At 43.4% G+C, this 21,396-nt stretch overlaps 1 protein-coding gene across 1 annotated transcript in view; it reads left to right on the top strand.

Moving 5' to 3' along the window:
* Positions 1-11,345: 11,345 nt before the first annotated feature.
* LOC111148549 (protein phosphatase 1 regulatory subunit 13B) overlaps positions 11,346-21,396 on the top strand; it is a 57,521-nt gene continuing 47,470 nt past the window's right edge. Inside the window, 2 exon segments of the mRNA XM_022505190.1 lie at positions 11,346-11,384; positions 11,502-11,649. Coding sequence (XP_022360898.1) covers positions 11,346-11,384; positions 11,502-11,649 — 187 coding nt within the window.

Genomic DNA, 21,396 nt, shown 5'->3' with positions numbered 1-21,396 from the left:
GTCCTTCCTGCCTCTGTAGATTTGCCTAGTCTGACACCTCATGTAAATAAAATCATCTATGTGATTTTTGTATATGGTTGCATCCACTTGGCATTATATTTCTGAAGTTTATCCATGTTGTAGCACTCTCTTCATACCTTTTTATGCCCGAGCAGTGTTCCATTCTGTAACTACATCGCATTGGCTTAATCATTCTTCAGTCTGGGCTGTTTACACTGTGTGGCTGTTGTGAATAAAGCTACTGTAAACATTCCTGTTCAAGTTTTTGTGTAAGACAGTTTTTAATTCTGTTGGATATGTAGCTAGGAGTAGATATATATGTTTTAAGAAAAACATATAAGAATGTATTTTCTTGAACTTTATAAAGCAGTATAGAGATGGAAGAAATTGTATTCTGAGAATTTAGGGTATACCTAATTTAAATTTTTGAAAGCTTAAGAAAATTTAGTTAGAACATTTACATGGTTTTAACCAGATACTCTATACAGTTAGTTGATTAATTAGGGAAAAAAATGCATGATTCTTTGTTCTGGTTCCCTTATATAATAATTAGCTTTGCATTTCAGGTAGTTTCAAATATAAACAGTAGGTAAAACATAGTTAATTATTGAGAAATTATTAAATAATGGGGAGTATATTATAAGTAGGAATGTATTTATGAAAACATTTGCTCCTTCCTTCTGTATTTTATAGCAAGCTGTTTAAAGTCGTGGTTCAGAGCAGAACTTTAGAGTCAGACCAGGGTCACTTCTCACCCTGGTATTAATTAGCTCGGTGATCTTGGACAAGTTATTTAACCTCTGCACACCTCGTGGCCTTTTTCTGTAAAATGAAGGGTGGTGTCTGTCTTGCAGAGTTGTTGTGAGAATTGAGAATGTGTGAAGTGCATATCAGGGCCTGATAAGAAGCACTGATAAATGGTGATGGCAGTACGGACAGTGAGTGTTCACGTAGTTGGGTGTTGTGAGGCCCTGAGAGCAGTATCTGTTAATCTTCTTCGACCATGACCCATCTTTGACCATGACCCAACAGTACCTCTTGCAAGATGACCCAGTCTTACACGCACGCACACACGCACACATCTCTCTGTGTAAATATATATAGTTGGAAGTTTACCTTACCTTACCGTGTGTAGTGTACTGTTTCACTTTGTATTTTATGCTAATAGACTTTATTTCTTAGAAAAATTGAGCCCCAGCAGTTTCCTGTATTATTTTTTTTATAGATTGCATTTATTTATTTGAAAGAGTGCATGTGCACACACGCAAGCTGAGGGGAGGGAAAGAGGAAGTGGGAGAAGCAGACTCCCATTTGAGCAGGGAGCCTGATGAAGGGCTCGATCGCAGGACCCTGAGATCATGATGTGAGATGAAGGCAGACGCTCAACTGACCGACGCACCCAGGCGCCCAAGTTTCCCCTGTTATTACTATCTTGCATTAATGTGCTACATTTGTTAATTGATGAACTCATGTTGAAAAATTATTATTAACTCAAGGCCATAGTTCACATGCGGTTCACTCTTTGTATCGTATAGTTGTGTGGATTTGGACAAAAGTTGATGTTATCTCTCCGCCGTTACCATATCATATGGAGTATTTTCACTGCCTTAGAAACCCTTTATGCTCTGCTTATTCATCCCTCCCTGTCCCCAAAATCCCTGGCAACCACTGATCTTTTTACCGTTTCCATAGTGTCTGCTTTTCCAGAGCTGTCATAGAGTTGGAACCATATAGTGTGTAGCCTTTTCACACTGGTGGTTTTCACTTAGCAGTATGATTTAAGAGTCCTCTGTTTCTTTTTGTGATTTGATACCTCATTTCTTTTTATTGCTCAATAATATTCCATCATCTGGGTGAACCACTGTTCCTTTACCCATTCACCTACTGAAGGACAGCCTGGTGGTTTCCGAGTTTGGGCTGTTATGAATAAAGCTGCTATACACGTTCCTGTGTAGGTTTTTGTATGTAAGTTTCAAACTCATTTGGGTAAACATCAGGGAGCTCCACTGCTGAATCATATGGTAAGAGTATGTTTAGTTCCGTAAGAAACGGCCAGGCCGCCTTCCAGAGTGGCTGCATCATTTCACATTCCCACCAGTGAGCTCTTGTTCTGCCTCCTCACGGCATTTAGTGCTGGCAGGGTGCTGGGGGTGGCCTTTCTAGTAGGTGCGTGGTGCTGTTGTTTGAATGTGGAGTTCCCTAGTGATCTGTGATGTTGGGCATCTTTTCTGCTTGTTTGCCATCTGTATGTCTTAATTGATCTTTTAGGATCTTTTGTCCATATTTTGATTGATTTGTTTTCTTATTACAAGTTATAAGGATTCTTTGTATATTTAGGATGTAAGTCCATTATCAGATATGTATTTTGTAAATATTTTCTCCCAGTCCATGGTTTGTCATTTTGTTCTCTTAACACTGTTTCATATTGTTCTGTTTCATTAAAAACCAAAACTGGGGGCGCCTGGGTGGCTCAGTGGGTTAAAGCCTCTGCTTTCGGCTCAGGTCATGATCCCAGAGTCCTGTCTGCTCCGCAGGGAGCCTGCTTCCTCTTCTCTCTCTCTCTGCCTGCCTCTCTGCCTACTTGTGATCTCTGTCAAATAAATAAATAAAATCTTTAAATAAATAAATAAATAAATAAATAAATAAAAACCAAAACTGGCCCTTGAGGCGCTAATTGATTTTACAGCCTACTAGTAGGTCACAGCCTGTGGCTTGAAAATCTGTGTTTTTCTGCTTCCCTAATGTCCACATGGACAGTGTCAGTAAAGCAGCCGCCATTCTGAGCAACGAGTCCTACACTGATCAGCAGGAGCTTAGAGCGGATACTGTCCTTGCCCTGTTGGGCCCTTAACCGCTTAACCAACTGAGCCACCCAGGTGCCCCTGGACATTTAACTTTGAATAGATGCTACTCAGATATTCAAATATATCTGTCCTCTCAAGAGAGTTAAATATGTACCCTTGCAGTTTTATACTTCAATTTATTAGAAAAAAAATTTCATTGCTCTCCAAAGGCCAATTCTGTTTTTTTTCCCAAACTAATGCAAATCCCAGTTTTGGATATTGAACTTAACATGATCTTATTGAACTATTCCTCTGTTTTCTTTGGAAGTAATCTTACTCCTCCCAAATCTGAGAGAGGCAGGGAAGTCACTCCCTGATACTCTGCAGTGCCACCTTGTGCTAAGAGGGAAGCTTGAGCTAGGGCCGCCCGTGCGCCTCCAGGTTTGAGTGAAATCTGCCAAGGCAGTATCAGTGTGTGTATAGGCTCTTGACTTTCACACTAGCATTTTTCAAAGTTTTTTTTCCTTCTCTCTGATGTCGACTAACTCACTGATTAGAGGGGTAAACTATTGTCAGTCTCTTTCTGTAGAGACCTTGATGAGAAGGCAGGCGCCTACCCTTCATAACTCAACCTGTTGAAAAACATTTTATATATAATTGGAGAAGTTTATTGCGTGTCTGCTGTGACCTGAGCAGTGCTGCGGGCACTAGTGATACCACAGTAAACTAAAATCTCTGTTCTCAGGCAGCTGCGTTCCAGTGGAAAGAGACATAGACATCTAACATAGTTTAGGTGGTGGTGAGTGCTAGGAAGGAAAGTAAAAGCAGGATAGTAAAGGGACTGAGTGATAGAATAGTGTTGTGTTAAATAGATTGATTAGGGAAAGCTTCTCTGATAAGGTGACATTGGAGTGGAGGCCCAAAAGAAGAGAATAATACAGCCATGCTAGTAGCTGAGGGGAAGCATGGTCTAGGTAGAGTAAAGCCGGTATAAAGGCCCTGAGGCAGGAATTGGCTTCCTCTGTTGGAAGAACAATGAAAATGTGTTCTTCCCCTGTGGCTGGGATAGGGCAGAGAAGGGGGAAGTGTGGTGAGAGGTAAGATCCAAGTGGTGTGTATGTGATACAGATCGTGTAGGACCTCGGAGACAGGATTTAGGACTTTAGATTTTATTCTGAGAAAGGTAGGAAACCACTTGAGGGCATTGAATGAAGTGATATATCTGAAGGGCGAGAGTGGGAAAATGGGCCAGTTCAGGCGCTCTTGCAGCTCTCGGGCAGGGTGGTAGTGATGGCTTGGGCCAGGGGAGTTGCAACACAAAGGAGCAGTCAGAGTCTGGGTATACTTTAAAATTAGGGTCCACAGTGTTACTGATGTGTTGTTTGTGGAGGGTGAGAGAGGAGGGAGTCAAGGGCACCTCCCTGGTCTGTTTCATTTTATGTTCCTTCCCCTGTGTAAGTGGGCAAGGGACCCCTCGCATGTGTTTTTCAGTCTTTGAGAGGCTGACTTAGGGAAGTGGGATGAGACATTCAAGAGGAGGTCTTAGACTTAGTTTTCCCTACAGCCCTAATGTTTCTGAGATTCTTAACTGGTGAATTGGTGAACAGTGTTACAATATGTTAGGGTCAGAAGGGAGCAAAGGTTGATTCCCATACTGGGGCACATAGCCCACTGGAAAACTTGAAAGGGTCTTCTGATGTTCCTTTACCCCCACTCCAGGTGGTGCTTTCTGTGACTTTTATGAGCTACTTACTTGTAAGCTCCTGGGTGAGGTATTTATAACCTACAGTAGCTGCAGTGTGGTATAGCTCTTGTCATTTCATTCCTCCTGTTACCTTTGTTGTCTCTGCATTCCTTTTCCACTAGATGTGAAAGTAGGTGGGGTTGGTGGGCTAAGGGATCTAAAGTTTTACGTGAGTGGGTGAGGGCCAGCAAATTCGGAGAAACGTCCTAAAGGGTATCTTCTATCCGTATTGTGTCCTGAGCTGCTGGTGAGAAGCCATGGCCCAGAGAGGCAGGAGGGGGTGCTTCCGCAGGCAGTCACAGCAAAAGCAGTGGTAGAACCAGTGACAGAATTTCATTTATTTCAGGCTTCTTTGTATCACATAAGTAGAATTTCCCATTTCCTTTTCTAGATGTTTATAGTTTTGACATTTTCCTTTATTTGGGGCATAATTTATATACCATAAAAATGAACAATTCAGTGATCTGTAGTAAATTTACAGAGTCGTGCCACCATCACCATAGTCTAATTTTAGAACATTTCTGTTACCTTAAAAAGAAATTTTGTGCCTGTTTAAAATCTCTCCATTTCACCTAGCTTCTATCTCTGTGGGTTTAACTGTTATGGAGATTTCACATAAATGGAATCATATAATATGTGATTTTTTTGTGTAAGCATTGTTTTTTTCATGTAGCATAATGCGTTTAAGGTCCCTCCATTTTGCAGGCTGGTTAAGTCAGTACTTTTTTCTTTTTATGGCTGAATAATATTCCATTGTACAATAATACCACATTTATTGGCTGATGGACATTTGGATTGTGTACTCTTTTTTAAGATTTTTATTTATTTATTTGACAGAGATCACAAGTAGGCAGAGAGAGAGGGGGAAGCAGGTCTCTGCTGAGCAGAGAGCCCGATGTGGGGCTTGATCCCAGGGCCCCGAGATCATGACCTGAGCCGAATGCAGAGGCTTAACCCACTGAGCCACCCAGGTGCCCCTGGATTGTTTACTCTTTTTTGGTTATTATGAATAATGCTGCTTACGAACATTTCCACACAGGCCTTTGTATGGACATATATTTTTATTCACTTAAGACAGGTATCTAGGAGAGCAGTTGCTGGGTCATATGATAGGTCTGTGTTTAACATTTTAAACTGAACAGACGGTTTCTCAAAATGGCTATATCAGTTTATATTCCCATACTAGTGCATGAGAGTTTGTTTCTCCACATCCTCAACACTGGTTATAACCTGACTTTTCCATCATAGGATAGTTCCTTTTTTGTTGTTAAGGATCATTTCTCCCCCAGCTTTACTGAGATACAATTGACATAGAATACTGCATCATTGTATAACGGACGTGTAACGTTGTGTAACATTGTGTACCATGTGGTCATTTGACACATGTGTATATTGCAGATAGTTCCTATGCATCCCTACTTTGTGCTTTGTTTGATTTCCTGAGACCAGGATCATCCTTTAAATACCAAGTTTGTAAACATTTTAAAGGATATATGTAGATGTATGTAGATACGTAAGTTTGTGGTTATTAGTGATTAGTTGATTTTCTTTATGTAGCGCCAGTGTTCTTGAAAAGGGTGCAGTGGCGTCTCAGATTACTCATGACGGTTGTACAGTTACCTGCCTGCTGGCCTGTCCTCATTCACCGAGCATGTTTATGGGGCCCCGTTGTATTTGGGCTCTGAGTTCCAGCACACTAGTCCTGCCATCACTGGCCTTATGCATATTTCTGGGGGTTTTGATTAAAAAGAATAATAAGGGGCGCCTGGGTGGCTCAGTGGATTAAGCCTCTGCCTTCGGCTCAGGTCATGATCCCGGGGCCCTGGGATGGAGCCCCGCATCGGGCTCCCTGCTCAGCGGGAAGCCTGCTTCCCCTTCTCTCTCTGCCTGCCTCTCTGCCTACTTGTGATCTCTGTCTGTCAAATAAATAAATAAATCTTAAAAAAAAAAAGATAGTATACATGCAGCTTGATTTCAAAACCTGGCAATGGGTTACAAGTCACTCCCATGAGTCACAGTGTTCCAGTAGAGGATGTAATCAAGAAAACACCTGTTATGTAGTCTCAGGATGAGGCACTGGAAATAGCCGCAGAGTCTGTCATCAGCAGACTAGGAGGCTCTTGCTCAGGCTGGTTCAGGAAGGGCAGACATTGGTGTCGGGAAAACTTCCAAGAGGAGGCGGACGTGTGTGGGTTTGAGAAGGGGAAGCAGGGAGCACAGGGTCTGTGGGCCGTGGCTCGTCTGGGCTGAAGGTGGTTGGGGCCAGTAGGTGTCCGGTCCTCACCTGCCGTGTGTGTTACAGCGCACAGTATGAAAACCTTTGCAGGTTTCTCTAAGTGTGGCTAACCAAATCTCTCTTTTTTAATTTAAATATTTTATTCATTTATTTGACAGAGAGAGGGATCACAAGGAGATGGAGCGGCAGGCGGGGTTGGGGGTGGGGTGGGAAGCAGGCTCCCCGCTGAGCAGAGAGCCTCAATCCCAGGACCCTGAGACCATGACCTGAGTTGAACCTAGAGGCTTAACCCACCGAGGCACCGAGGCACCCCCAAAATCTCTTTTCAGCATATTCATCTTTCAGGAAGGATAAGCTTTAACTTTTCTTTTTCTCTGTACTTGTTTTCTTTAGTTCCCCAATCCTATTGCATTTCTTCTTTCTGTCTTACAGTTATTATTAAGAGGAAAAAAATAACACTACCTGTCAGATTGTGACAGGTATCAGTTCTAAGATATGTTATGGTTTCAGAGATGTTAAAATGTAAACAAAACGAAATGTGCTTCTAGGATCCATAAAATATTTTTGTTGGAGATATTTAGTTGGTTGTTTTGTTTGTTTTTTGTTTTTTGTTTTTTTTTTTGAGAGAGAGAGAGAGAGCGAGAGCAGATGAGGGAGTGATCATGAGCGGGGGAAGGGCAGAGGGAGAAGCAGACTCCCCGCTGAGCAGGGAGCCCGCTGGGGCTGAATCCCAGGACCCCTGGATTACGACCTGAGCGGAAGGCAGACGCTTAACCGACTGAGCCACCCAGCACCCAGGCGCCCCAAGACGTTTAGTTTAAGTGAAGGAAATCTCGCTAGAATCATGGCAGTCACGTGCTTTTTCAGTTTAATTTTAGGTGATGGTGTAGTGAAGTCTGTACCATCCAGGTCAACGCCGGCTTCTTGCATCTGGAAAGCTTCTAAATCTGTCATGATTATAATGAAATTAGCTTTGATTGAATAATTGGAGATTAGAGGAAATGAATTTTGCTAAGATTAGAAAAGATAGGGTTTACTAAAGACTATAACAGAAAGCTTAAAAGCTGAGGTAATGCTTAGTGAATTTTGGATGAATTAGCTTTTACAGCTGAATGTCCAGACTCCTAACTGTGCCATTCTGCCTCTCCTCCCCAACCCACCATGTTGATCTTACTTGTGAGCTGAAAAGTCTGCGTAATTCAAAAGTGTCCCAAAATAGCGTCGTCCCGTCCTTCACTCTGACAGCATGTTCGTCAGGGACGGTGCTGCTCAGAGCAAGTGAGCCCGGGCCCTGCGAGCGCTGACGGAGCCGTGTGGCGCCCGTGGTCTGTGCCCGCCCCAGCTCTTGCTGTCTTCCAGAAGCAAATGACGGTGTCAACATTCCCCGCCTCGTGGTGTTGTGAACACAGCACCGGGCACTGCAGCAGGCACAGGGTGAGGAATCCGTGCTCTGAGGAGCTGAGGGAAGCGGGGCACGAACTCGGCCGCTTGCCAGTGAGCAGCGGTGTTAACATTTAAAGAGAAGGTAGTAGAAAAAAGAAAAAAATAGTTTCACTAATTCGAAATTTTTATTTATAAAGCATGATTTAGGAAAATATTAGATCTTGAAAACTATTTTCTCTGAAATGACGAAATGTATCATTAGAAGTGTAAAGTATGTGTAAACAAGAGCAAAAATGCATTCCAGTTTTGTTGAAACTGTGAAAGCATTAAGGCCCTTCGGTTCTGGACTTGTTTGTACTGGATCCAGGAATTACTATTTTATTCCAAATTCTATAGATTCCAGGCTGTTTATTTCAGTATTCAGAAGCCCCCAATTCAATCATTTCCTCTTATGGGTTAGTGAGCAGAAGTAACTGTTTAACTGCTTGTGAATTCCAGTGTACGTGTAATATGTAAGAGGAGCCGGAGGGGCGATGCTTGCTTACTGAACAGGCGGCGTGTGGGCTGCCTGCCGCGGTGCCCTGTCATCCGGTGCGGCGGGGCTTTGTTTTCCGTGTGGTTCGTGCAGTCAGCCGGATATTCGTGTGCCGACAGCCGGGCTCGGGTGCTGCTTAGGCCCCGGGGAAATGACGGGTCCCGAAGTTGGTCGCTTGGAGCCTGGTGAGACCTCGTAACGCTATGATGTAATAAAGATAGGTGTGAGAGTAACTAGGACACAGAGGACAGAGGTCGCCTCCTCAGTGAGAGGAGGTGGTGAAGGGAGGTTTTGCAAAGGCGGTGGCCTGTGAACTGAATTTTGGGGGGTGAATTGGAGTTTGCAGGCGAGCAGGTCGGGCCCTCGGGCAGGGACAGCAGCCGGAGAGAACTTGGGCTGGAGTTCAGGGAGCAAGGCTCAGCGTGTGTAGGGGCAGGGCCTGGGAGGCCAGGAAGTTTTGTATAACTGGGTCTGCTCTTCTGGGAGCCGGAGCTCAGCCGGTAGTCTGGAGGCCTTCTCAGAAGGCTTTCCAAGGAAATCCAGGCCCCAGAAGAGTCTCTGGGGGAAAAAGTCCAGGTTCACATGAACATTCGACTCCTAAGTGCTCAGTAAAGAAACCTGTTTCCTGTTTATATACTAGAAAAAAACTTCTTTGGGAAGGGCTGCTGGTCAGCCTTATGGAGCTCCTGAGTATTTTAAGCCGGCGGGGGGGAGGGGGTGACTTCATTTGATTTATATTCAGAAAGTGAACTGGCAGAGCCAGAGGCTGGGCTGGACTGAGGGGACGTTGGTGGCAAGGAAACCAGTTGAAAGCTGTTACCAGTTTTGGTTACGTATCATCTGACCATCAATCTAAAGAAGTTTAATTTCAAAATTTAGGAATTTAGGACACTGCTAAGAAAAAAACTACTTGAACAATGAACTGAAATACTTAACTGACGGCTGAGATTTTAAGTGAGAGGAGGATTTGGGGACAAATGGAGCTTTTGTTTCTGACTTTGAACAAAGAATAAACATTTCATAATACTGATTAAAGAAAATCTTTGGTTTAAATTGTATTTTAGGAGTAATGTTTTAAAGAAATCCCTTCCATTATGATTGCTTTAGATCTTAGATCAAAATGGTAGGATTTTTTTTTTTTTTTTTTAAGATTTTATTTATTTATTTGACAGACAGAGATCACAAGTAGGCAGAGAGGCAGGCAGGGAGAGAGGAAGGGAAGCAGGCTCCCTGCTGAGCAGAGAGCCCGACGCGGGACTCGATCCCAGGACCCTGAGATCATGACCTGAGCCGAAGGCAGCGGCCCAACCCACTGAGCCACCCAGGCGCCCCGGTAGGATTTTTTTTTTTAAAGATTAAAAAAAAAATACTGGGTCACCTGGGTGGCTCAGTTGGTAAGCGTCTGCCTTTGGCTCAGGTGATAATCCCAGGGTCCTGGGATGGAGCCTTCCATCAGGCTCCCTGCTCAGCAGGGAGTGTACTTCTCTCTCTCCCCCTGCCCTTTTACCCTGCGGGCTCTCTCTCTTGCTCACTCTGTCTCTCAAATAAATACATGATATCTTTTTTTAAAATGTTGGACAGTTTCTTTTAATACATGGTACTGTATTTTAATGTTTAAGGACCATTTGCATTTTATTCTGATATATTGTTGTATATCCCCAGACAGTTTTTTAAACTTTTTTTTTTGAAGTAGACTCTGTCCCCAACGTGGGGCTTGAACTCATGACCCCAGGATCCAGAGTTACAGGCTCCACTGATGGAATCAGCGAGGCGTTTCTTCCTCAGCCAATTTTTAAAAATAAATTGGATATTTGGTCTTTTTGCTATCAATTTTTAGGAGGCTTTATTTATTTTTAAGATTTTATTTATTTATTTGACAGAGCACAAGTAGGCAGAGACAGAGGGAGAAGGAGATTCAGGCTTTCCACTGAGCAGGGCTCAGGGCTGTGCTGGATCCCAGGACCCTGAGATCCTGACCCAAGCCAAACACAACCAACTGAGCCACCCAGGCCCCCCTTAGGGGCCTTTTGTATGTTAAGGAGGTTAGCCTGTTATTTGTAGTATGTACTGCACATGTTTTTCCCTCAGTTTGTCTTTTTTGCTTGAATATATCAGTCTTTTTTATAGTGCCTGGTTTTTGAGCTATAGCTAGAACGAGCTTCAGTACTCCAAGGTTATAAAAAGGAATTTACCTGATTTTATTCTAGAACTTTTATAAATTTCTGATTTATATTTAAATATTTGATCTTGTATGAGTCTCTGCTGGTAAATGATATGCAGTATGAATCCAGTTTTTTTTTCCCCAGATGGGAATATTGATTGTTCAGACATCACTCATTGCAGTCTTTTTCCTTCCTCAATTTTGAGATATCTCCTTCGTCATTTACCATTTCCTGTTTCTGGACTTCATATTTGTTCCATTGATATATTTATTTACTACTGCATTACTGTTTTGAGGCTGTATTGTATCTGGTAATGCTAGTTTCCTTCTAATGTTATTTTCTTTTGGAATATTCCTGACTTGTTTTACATTTTAATTTTTCTACATGATTTTTAAAATTTTAACTTTATTTCTTATTTGTGTAAGTAGTCTGTACACCCAGTGTGGGGCTTGAACTCACAACCCCAAGATGAAGAGTCGCTGCGGTTTCAGCTGAACCAGCCATGAATTTTAGAATTAGCCTGTTTCCAAAAACTGATCCCGTAGGCATTTTGGTGTGTGTGGGAGGAGTGGGAGATAGAGGGGATTGCTTTAAATTTACAGACTAATCCCTTATGATAATGACTCAAAGTTGTAGCTGTTAATCTTTTCTCTTACAGATGATATTAACCGTGTTCTTGAGCAACAACGAACAGATTCTAACAGAAGTTCCTATAACACCAGAAACAACATGTCGAGATGTTGTAGAATTTTGCAAGGAACCTGGAGAAGGCAGTTGCCATTTAGCTGAAGTGTGGAGGGGAAATGGTATGTATTAAGCTCTGTAGGGATGACTATGTACATAAAATGTAATATTTATCAAATGCAAGATTTTGCTTCTGGTTCTTAGTTATCTGTGGTAATGAGGAACTGACTAATTAAAATCACATTACATGGGGATAAGATTTTAGATGCGTTTTGTAAAAGATATATAATTGGACCCTTACTAGTGCCGTCAGAGATAAGTGGGAAAATAGATGGAGCTCTTCTGTGAGATCTTTCTTGACCTCACTACGAATCACGTGAGTTCTCTGTCCTCTGGGATTGTACAGTTATGCTTGATACGTACCGAGTTGTTCATCAGCTTTTCCCTCTGACACTTCAAGGCAGAAACACTATTTTCTTTCCCCTCCATATAAAAACTGTTAAAACAGTGGGCCCTTGATAAATATTTACTAAATTGTGAAGAGCAAATACAGTTGACCGTTGCATAACCCGGATTTCAACTGCTCAGGTCCACTTGTATGTGGATTTTTTTTTCTTCAGTAAATATATCGGAAAATTTGGGGGCATTTGCAGCAGTTTGGAAAAACTCGCAGATGAACCACATAGCAAATACCAAAAAAAAAGGAAGAAGTTAGCTATTACTCTAAGAACACAGTATGTAATACCTGTAACATAAAAACTACGTGTGAATCCGCTGTTTATGTTGTCAGTAAGGCTACTGTCCAGCAGTAGGCTGTTAGCAGTTAAGTTCTCGGGGAGTCAAAAGTTACATGTGAATTTTTTTTTTAAGATTTTATTTATTTATTTGACAGAGATCACAAGTAGGCTGAGAGGCAGGCAGAGAGAGAGAGAGAAGAGGAAGCAGGCTCCCTGCCTAGCAGACAGCCCGATGTGGGGCTTGATCCCAGGACCCTGGGATCATGACCTGAGCCGAAGGCAGAGGCTTTAACCCACTGAGCCACCCCGGCGCCCCGACATGTGAATTTTTGACTACACACAGGGTCAGCGTTCCTAACCTCTGTGTTGTTCGAGGGCTGACTCTACTGGCTCTTACTTGAAGCTGGGCAGAGAAGATCAGCATAAATAATATGATTACTGAATACAAAAAATTCTGCAGAATAACTTGGATTCTGGAGAGGTTGAATGTAGATAGGCCTTACTCAGCAAGGGAGGCGATGAGAAGGAAGGACGAGAAAACACAGACACGGTGTGCTTCTGAGGTAGCTGAGGGACTGGTAGTGAGAGAAGGTAGGCAGCAGGGAAGAGATGAGCTAGCTTGCACAAAGACCTTCAGTACCAGAGGATTTCTGTGGTGGGAAAACAGAGGTGGTGGGTATGGACGGGTCTGAGTTGGGGAGGACAAGAATGATCACCTGGAACTCGCTGAGTCTGGGGTGATCATGAGCATCCAAATGTGAGAGTTTAAAGGGGACTTAGGCACAATCACTGAAGGCTTACACTTCTTTTAAGTAGCTTTATTAGGATAAAATTCACATACCATACTGTTCACCCACGGAAAGTGTGCAATTCAGTCATGTCAGTGCGCTCAGAGTTGTGCAGTGGGTGTGAGCAGTATCTCATTGTGGTTCTGATTTGCATTTCCCTGGTGACTAATGATATGTAGTATCTTTTCACGTGCTTATTGGCCATTTGCATATCTTCTTTTTTTTTCATTTGCATATCTTCTTTAGAGAAATGTTTATTTAGATCCTTTGCCCATTTTTAAATTGAGTTGTCTTTTTTTTTTTTAAGATTTTATTTATTTACTTGACGCAGAGAAGGAGAGGGCAAACACGAGCAGGGAGAGCGGCAGTTAGGGGAGAAGCAGGCTCCCCACTGAGCAAGGAGCCTGATATGGGGCTCCATCCCAGGACCCTTGAATCGTGACCTGAGCTAAAGGCAGACACTTACCCGACTGAGCCACCCAGGCGCCCCAATTGAGTTGTCTTTTATTATTGAGTTATAAGAGTTTTTGTTTTTAATTGAGGTATAATTGATATATAACATATTCGTTTCACATACCTAATGATATTTGTATATATTGTGAAATGATCACTTCAGTAAGTCTCATTAACACCCATCACGACACAGTTACAAAAAGATTTTTTCTTGTGACGAGAACTTTCAAGATCTATTCTTTTAGCAACTTTCAAATATGCATCACAGTATTATTAACTAAAGTCATCATGCTGTACAGTACATCCCCAGTAAGAGTTCTTTATATATTCTAGACACAAATTCCATGTTCGGTATATGATTTTTAAATATTTTCTTCCAAAGTCTTGTGCTTTTAATGTTATCCTTAGAATTCAGAGCAAAGATTTATTTATTTATTTATTTATTTATTTATTTATTTATTTATTTATTTATTCGACAGAGAGAGAGAGAGACAGACACAGTGAGAGAGGGAACACAAGTAGGGGGAGTGGGAGGGGGAGCAGCAGGCTTCCCACCAACCAGGGAACACGATGCGGGGCTTGATCCCAGAACCCTGGGATCATGACCTGAGCTGAAGGCAGACGCTTAATGACTGAGTCACCCAGGTACCCTCAGAGCAAAGATTTAAGGGCACAGTGAGAGGAATTCGACTCTGATAGATGTTGGAGTATTACTAAACCGGAGGTAGGAGAGTAGGTCCTCAGTGATCACTGACAACAGTGACAGAAAGCTGGGCATGGGGAGGGGACAGGTAAGTAATGACAGTTTGTGGGGGACTGCTGTGAGAGCCTGATCATTGTCTCACTGTTGCTTCTTCCCTAGCCTCTTAGCACTCTTGTTCGTTGTGACTTGTTACCACTTCGAAGTCTTCACCTCCCTCTCCCCATCTTTTGCCTTCTCTGGGAGGGAATAATCTCCTTCAGCAAGTATCATTGCCCCAGAAGGTCCCCGGCCATTGAGAATGCTGGTCCCTCTCACAGGAGTCTTTTGGTTGGTGCTGTCCTTGTCTCCAGGCCCACCTGAAATCATACCGTGTTGTTTTACCTCATTAGGAATGAGGACTAGCACCTCACAGCGGAGGGTCACGGCATGCTGGCGTACTGTATTTGCCTTGGCTTTTGTGTGAGCTCTTGTCATTGTCTAGAACAATCCCTAGCACCTGCCTCCCTTTGCTTGCTAACTTCTGTTCATTCTTTGCCTCTCATCCCTTCCTTGAGTCTCAGCGGGTGTTAAGTGTACCTCCCCTGTGCTGCAATGCTGTCATAGTATTTATCAGAACAGAACACAGTAGTGTTCGTATCTCTCATTGGACTACAGTTCCTGAAGGCAGGAACTTGTCTGTTGGCTTCGTATTTCCCTCAGTAAATTCTTAAATCACTGAGTAAAACAGACGGCAAAGCTGGGTAAGATTCAGAGGAAGAGGGAAAGCACTTAGAATAGCCATTCTCTATCTTTTTACCCTAGAGAAACCCTTACAGAAATTTTCAGGTTTCAGAGACTCCTTGCATGAAAATTCTCACATCTACAGCTCGTGGTGTATGAGTGTGGTCAGTGCGCCAGAAGTGTGTGCTCCACCGGTGTTGTCCATGCTTTGGAGAAGGGACCGTCTCTGCGGCTCTGTAGAGTTGTCCGGTAGCGCTGCTGTAGCGGTACTACAGCCTTGGGGGCTTAAACACCAGGCGTTCATTCTCCGGTCTGAGGTCAGAGTGTTGACAGGCTACGTTTTTCCTGAAGCCTCTCTCTTTGGCTTACAGATGCCGCCTTTTCTCTGTCTTCCCTCTGTGCATGTCTGTGTCTTAATCTCTTCTAGTCTCTTCTTCATATGAGGACACATTGGAATCAAGTCCACCCTGGTGACCTCATTTTTACTTACTACGTCTTTAAAGATCCAGTCTCCAAAGGATTGCATTCTGAAGTTCTGGGGTTAAAAGTTCTGCATATGGGGCTCCTGGGTGGCTCAGTGGGTTAAGCCTCTGCCTTCGGCTCAGGTCATGATCTCAGGATCCTGGGATCAAGCCCCACATGGGGCTCTCTGCTCGGCAGGGAGCATGCTTCCCCCGCCCCCCACCTCTGCCTGTCTCTCTGCCTACTTGTGATCTCTCTATCTGTAAAATAAATAAACAAAATCTAAAAAAAATTTCAAAAAGAGTTCTGCGTGTGAATTAGTAGGGGGACGCAGGTCAGCCCATCACAATCTGTCAGGTTGGCTAGCTTCATATGAGCCTGCCGTACTTGTGCTTCGAGAGAAGGGCCAGCTCTATTGTGAACTAGGTATGGAGATAGAACCTTCAGCTTTTCCTTTTGTTAAGTTTCCTACTCATTTTATTTTTGCCTTATCCAAGAACGCCTGAAAGTCTTATCATAGATTCCCATTATGTGAGATGCTGTTGTGTGAGATGCATAGGGCTGTTTTGCTTCCCCTTTCGCTCAAGCATGATGTTGTAGGGAGCCTTTATTATTTAAAACAAGGGCGGTGAAGCTTAGCTTACTTTTCTTGAAAATAATCTTTTCTTTGAAAATTTTAATTCATAAATGAAAGCAACAAATTTTTTAAATAACTGACTTAGGACAAAATTGGATTTAATTGTTATAAAGTGATCCTCAAGGGTGTCTGGGTGGCTCAGTCAGCTGAGTGTCAGACTCTTGGTTTCAGCTCCGGTCATGATCTCAGGGTCCTGGGATCAAGCCCCACGTCAGACTCTGTGCTCAGCGAGGAGTCTGCTGGAAATTCTATTTCTCTGCCTCTCCCTCTGCTCCTCCCCCTTCTCATGTGTTCTCTCTTTAAAAGAAAGAAAGGAAATCTTTAAAAAAATCTTTTTTTATAGGCCTATATACGTTAAAAGTGTTACTTTTTTTTTTAAGATTTTATTTTTTTATTTGACAGAGATGACAAGTAGGCAGAGAGTCAGGCAGAAAGAGAGTGGGGGAAGCAGACTCCCCCCCACCCTCGAGCAGAGAGCCTGATGCGAGGTTCGATCCCAGGACCCCGAGATCATGACCTGAGCCGAAGGCAGAGGCTTAACCCACTGAGCCACCCAGGCGCCCCTAAAAGTGTTACTTTTAAAACTAATTTACTTCTTTAAAGTTTACTTTGTGCTTGCATTTTTTGTGCAAATAATTGTGTGTAGAACTTGAGCTAAGCAAACACAGATATCATCTTCAACTGAGATGAGACCATTTCTGTCTTTGCCCTGACGTTTGAGGAACAAGACATCGCTTGTCCGCACGTGCAGGACGGTGTGAGTTAGCAGCACAGTACGTGCGTGTTACATTGCTGGGAATGGCAGAATCCTTTATAGAAATGTTGAACTTGTCTGGGGCAGAGCAATACATCACACCGTGAATGTTTGATTATGCTACAGCCCGTAAAGTTCTCTCTCTGTCTCAAAGTCCACTTCTCGGGGTGGATTTAGAGAAAGTCCACTTCTCAGAGCACATTTAGAGAAAGGTTTCTCGTGCAGCCGTACGCTCATGTTGACAATGAACGGCTCTGCTCACTGTTGTCCCGCCACGCTCCCAAGTCACTGCCTGGGAGCCCCTGGTCTTTCTGATATCCTTCCTCACGTCCAGCACAAGCAGCGGTGGGAATATTTCAGTATTTCCTTTTTCCCCTTCAACTTGAGATAAAATTTGCACATCATAAAAATCACTATTTGAAAGTTGTGTAGCCATCGCCAAACTCTGTTCCTTTCCCTTCCTTCCTCCCCTAGGCACTGGCAACCACTGTATGGCTATCTGACCCTCGGTGTTTGACTATTCTTGGTACCTCCTAGATGGAATCATGTAATATGTGGCTTTTGGGGCTGGTTTTTCCTTAGCATAATAGTTTCAATGTTCATCCATGTTGTAGCACGTCTCAGTACTTAACTTCTTTGTTTGGTTTGGTAATACTGATTGTATGATAGACCATGTTTCATTTATCTATCAGCAAGTGCTGGACGTTTGGGTTGTTTCCACTTTTTGGTTGTAAGAATGCTGCTGTGGACATTCACTTGCGAGTGGTTGTGTGGGCCCATGTTTTCACTTCTCTTCAGTGTAGGCCTATGTTTAGAATTTCTCTTGTTGGGCGCCTGGGTGGCTCAGTGGGTGAAACCTCTGCCTTCGGTTCAAGTCATGATCTCAGGGTCCTTGTCTTCAAAAATTGCCGCTTTGGCCTTCCAGGAATGTTTGTAAAACACAAACACTAACAAAATATAAAACAGAAAGGTATAATTAATAATTAAGCAAGAAATTACCCCAAAGGGGCACCTGGGTAGCTCAGTCCTTTTATGTCTGCCTTCGGCTCAGGTCATGATCCCAGGTCACGATCCCATGATCGACCTGGGAACGAGCCCCACATCGGGCTCCCTGCTCGGCAGGAGGCCTTCTTCTCCCTCTCCCACTCCCCCTGCTTGTGTTCCCTCTCTTGCTGTATCTCTCTGTCAGGTAAATAAAATCTTAAAAAGAAAAAAGAAATTACCCCCAAAATATGAAAATTTCACACTACAATTTACTTTTCACCTACACAAACCACATTTGTTAATGTTGGTAACAGCAAACAGTGGGGTGGGGATAGCTCCTGAGGTATTAAACTCTTCAGAATGAGAAATTCCCTCCCATTTCCTATTATAGAGCTAGAGGATATAATAGGTCTTATGAATCAGTTGTCGGCATGTAAGGAAGTGTTGGGGGAATGTTTCTGGAGAGAGAGGCTGTTGTCCTCATCTGTGGTCCTCCCCTCCACACATCATAGCACTCAGCATTTGGCAACTGCCTGCTTGAGAATCGGGTAGTTGTTGGGGTGGGGGTACCTGGCAGACCCACCTTAGCTCAGTGGTCGAGCCAGCATCACAGTCATCTATCATGATGATGGCACACACACCCTGGTGTGGTGAAAGGAGAAGGTACCTCAGCTCTGTGGAGTTCTCCCCAAAACCTGTCACCTCAGTCTAACCATGGGAGAAACATTAGACAAGTCAACATTAGGGACATCCTATAAATTACCTGACCAGAACTCCTCAAAATTGTCAAGGCCATTAAAAAAAGGGTGGAGGGGATGAATGAACTGTCATTGACCAGCAGAGACCCAGGGTTTCAGACAAATAAATGCAGTGTCATTTTCTGGTTCTGTTCCTGGAACAGAAAGAGGACATTAGGGGAGAAACTGATGGAATGCAGATAAAGCCTGGAATTTAATTAACAGTAATGTACCAGCGTCAGTTTCTTAGTTTTGACAAAGATACCATAGTTGAGATATTAGCGTTAAAGGGAATGGGTGAGGTGAGCTCTGTACGGTCTTGGCTACTTTTCTTTTCTTTTTTTTAAAGATTTTTATTTATTCATTTGACAGAGAGAGATCACAAGCAGGCAGAGAGGAGGGCAGAGAGAGAGGAGGAAGCAGGCTCCCTGCTGAGCAGAGAGCCCGATGCGGGGCTCGACCCCAGAACCCCGGGATCATGACCTGAGCCGAAGGCAGAGGCCCAACCCACTGAGCCACCCAGGCGCCCCTTGGCTACTTTTCTAGAGGACGCAATCATTCTAAAATGAAAGTTATTTTTATATATTATGTAGACCAAAAAAAAAAATCTGTAAGGTACAAAGGAATAGATTAAGATTTACAGACCTTTAGGGGCACCTGGGTGGCTCAGTGGGTTAAGCCTCTGCCTTCTGCTCGGGTCATGATCTCAAGGTCCTGGGGTCGAGCCCTGAATCTAGCTCTCTGCTCAGCAGGGAGCCTGCTTCCCCCTCTCTCTCAGCCTGCCTCTCTGCCTACTTGTGTGTGTGTGTCTCTCTCTCTCTGTCAAATAAATAAAAATAGAATCTTTAAAAAAACAAAAAAACAAGATTTACAGACCTTTATGGTGACTTAAAAAAAGAAAATCGTTGAAGAACACAAGGTGCCTGATCAAAATGGAGAGACAGAGCCATGTTCATGGACTAGAAGACTCAGGTTTTTTTTGTTTTTTGTTTTTTTTTTTTAAGGTTTTATTTATTTGACAGAGATCACAAGTAGGCAGAGAGGCAGGTATAGAGAGAGAGGAAGGAAAGCAGGCTCCCCGCTGAGCAGAGAGCGTGATGTGGGGATTGATCCCAGGACCCTAAGATCATGACCTGAGCCGAAGACAGAGGCTTTAACCCACTGAGCCACCCAGGCGCCCCTGTTTTTTGATTTTTGACAGAGCAGTCACAAGTAGGCAGAAAGGCAGGCAGAGAGAGAGGGAGAAGCAGACTCTCCACTGAGCAGGGAGCCTGATGTGGGGCTCCATCCCAGGACCCTGAGATCATGACCTGAGCTGAAGGCAGAGGCTTAACCCACTGAGCCACCTAGGCGCCCCTAGAAGACTCAGTTTACAGAGATTTTGGATCTCCCCAAGTTTTATTTATAAATAAATGAATATGATTCATATGAAAAGCCTACATTTATTTTTTTATTATTTTTATTTTTTAAGGATTTTTATTTATTTACTTGACAGACAGAGATCACAAGTAGGCAGAGGCAGGCAGAGAGAAAGAAGGAAGCAGGCTCCCTGCTGAGCAGAGAGCCCAATGTGGGGCTCAATCCCAGGACTCTGGGATCACGACCCGAGCCAAAGGCAGAGGCTTTAACCCACAGAGCCACCCAGGCACCCCAAAAGCATACATTTAAAAAAAGAACTTGATAAGCAGCTCCTTTAAAAGATATATGAGGGGGCGCCTGGGTGGCTCAGGTTAAGCCTCTGCCTTCGGCTCAGGTCATGATCTCAGGATCCTGGGGTGGAGCCCCACATCGGGCTCCCTACTCAGTGGGGAGTCTGCTTCCTCCTTTCTCTCCGCCTGCCTCTCTGCCTACTTGTGATCTCTGTCTCTGTCAAATAAATAAACAAAATCTTTTTAAAAAATAAAAACAGGGGCGCCTGGGTGACTCAGTCTGTTAAGTGTCTGCCTTCCGATCAGGTCATGATCCCAGGATTCTGGGATCGAGCCCTGCATTGGGCTCCCTCCCAGCTCACAGGGAGCCTGCTTCTCCCTCTCCTCCCTGCTCATGCTCTCTCTCACTATCTCTCTCTCTCCCTCTAATAAATAAATAAAATCTTTAAAAAAAAATAAATAAAAGATATATGAGAGCAAAGGGCCAAGCAGTGCCAAGACAGTTTTATTTTAAAGATAAGCCACGTGAGGGGACCTCAGCTGGCAGACGCAGTGATAAAGCGGTAGCTTTAGTGAAGACTGGCATCGCGCCGAGGAGGAGTGATAGCCCACAGAACAGAACAGAACGGAAGAGACTGGGGCCGCGGGGGCCTAAGCCAGCTGGAGGTGGCAATCACCAGTCTCCAGGGGAAGCAGGCTCGAGGGAGCGCATGATGCTGCGACGATTGACAATTCAAGGATGAAACACAAAACCAGATCAGTTCCATAAAGACAGTGAAAAGCAATACTTTATAATTTGTAGGAAAAAAATATGGACTATACTTTTGACCTTGGAGTAGAGAGGATTTATTGTACAAAAAAATTCAAAATTAGAAGAGATTGATAATTACTTACATTTAAAATTTTTAAACTTCTAACAGAAGACACCAACGAAACTAAAAGACAAGCCTGTTTTCAATATAACCAACCCGGGATTAGTATCCAAATTATAAATAGTTCTTCAAATAACTAAGAAAAAGGCAAACAACCCAGGTTTTTGGCTTCTGTCTGTACACATGATGCGGTTCTAAATGGCCTAGCGTGAAACCTACGAAGTGGGGCCTCATACATTCAACAGCTGTGTTCGTGGCCTTCTCAAGTGACGGGTGTCGCCGCTCTGTGAGCAAGGGGGTTTTTAGCTTTATTTTACTATTTGAAGTACATTAGTGCATTTGATTCTGTAGAATTTCATTTTTATTATCAACT

This window comes from Enhydra lutris, unplaced genomic scaffold (assembly GCF_002288905.1).
Source record: "Enhydra lutris kenyoni isolate GAN:26980312 unplaced genomic scaffold, ASM228890v2 scaffoldscaffold20, whole genome shotgun sequence".
NCBI lineage: Eukaryota > Metazoa > Chordata > Mammalia > Carnivora > Mustelidae > Enhydra > Enhydra lutris.
This window is presented reverse-complemented; position numbering and strand designations above follow the sequence as displayed.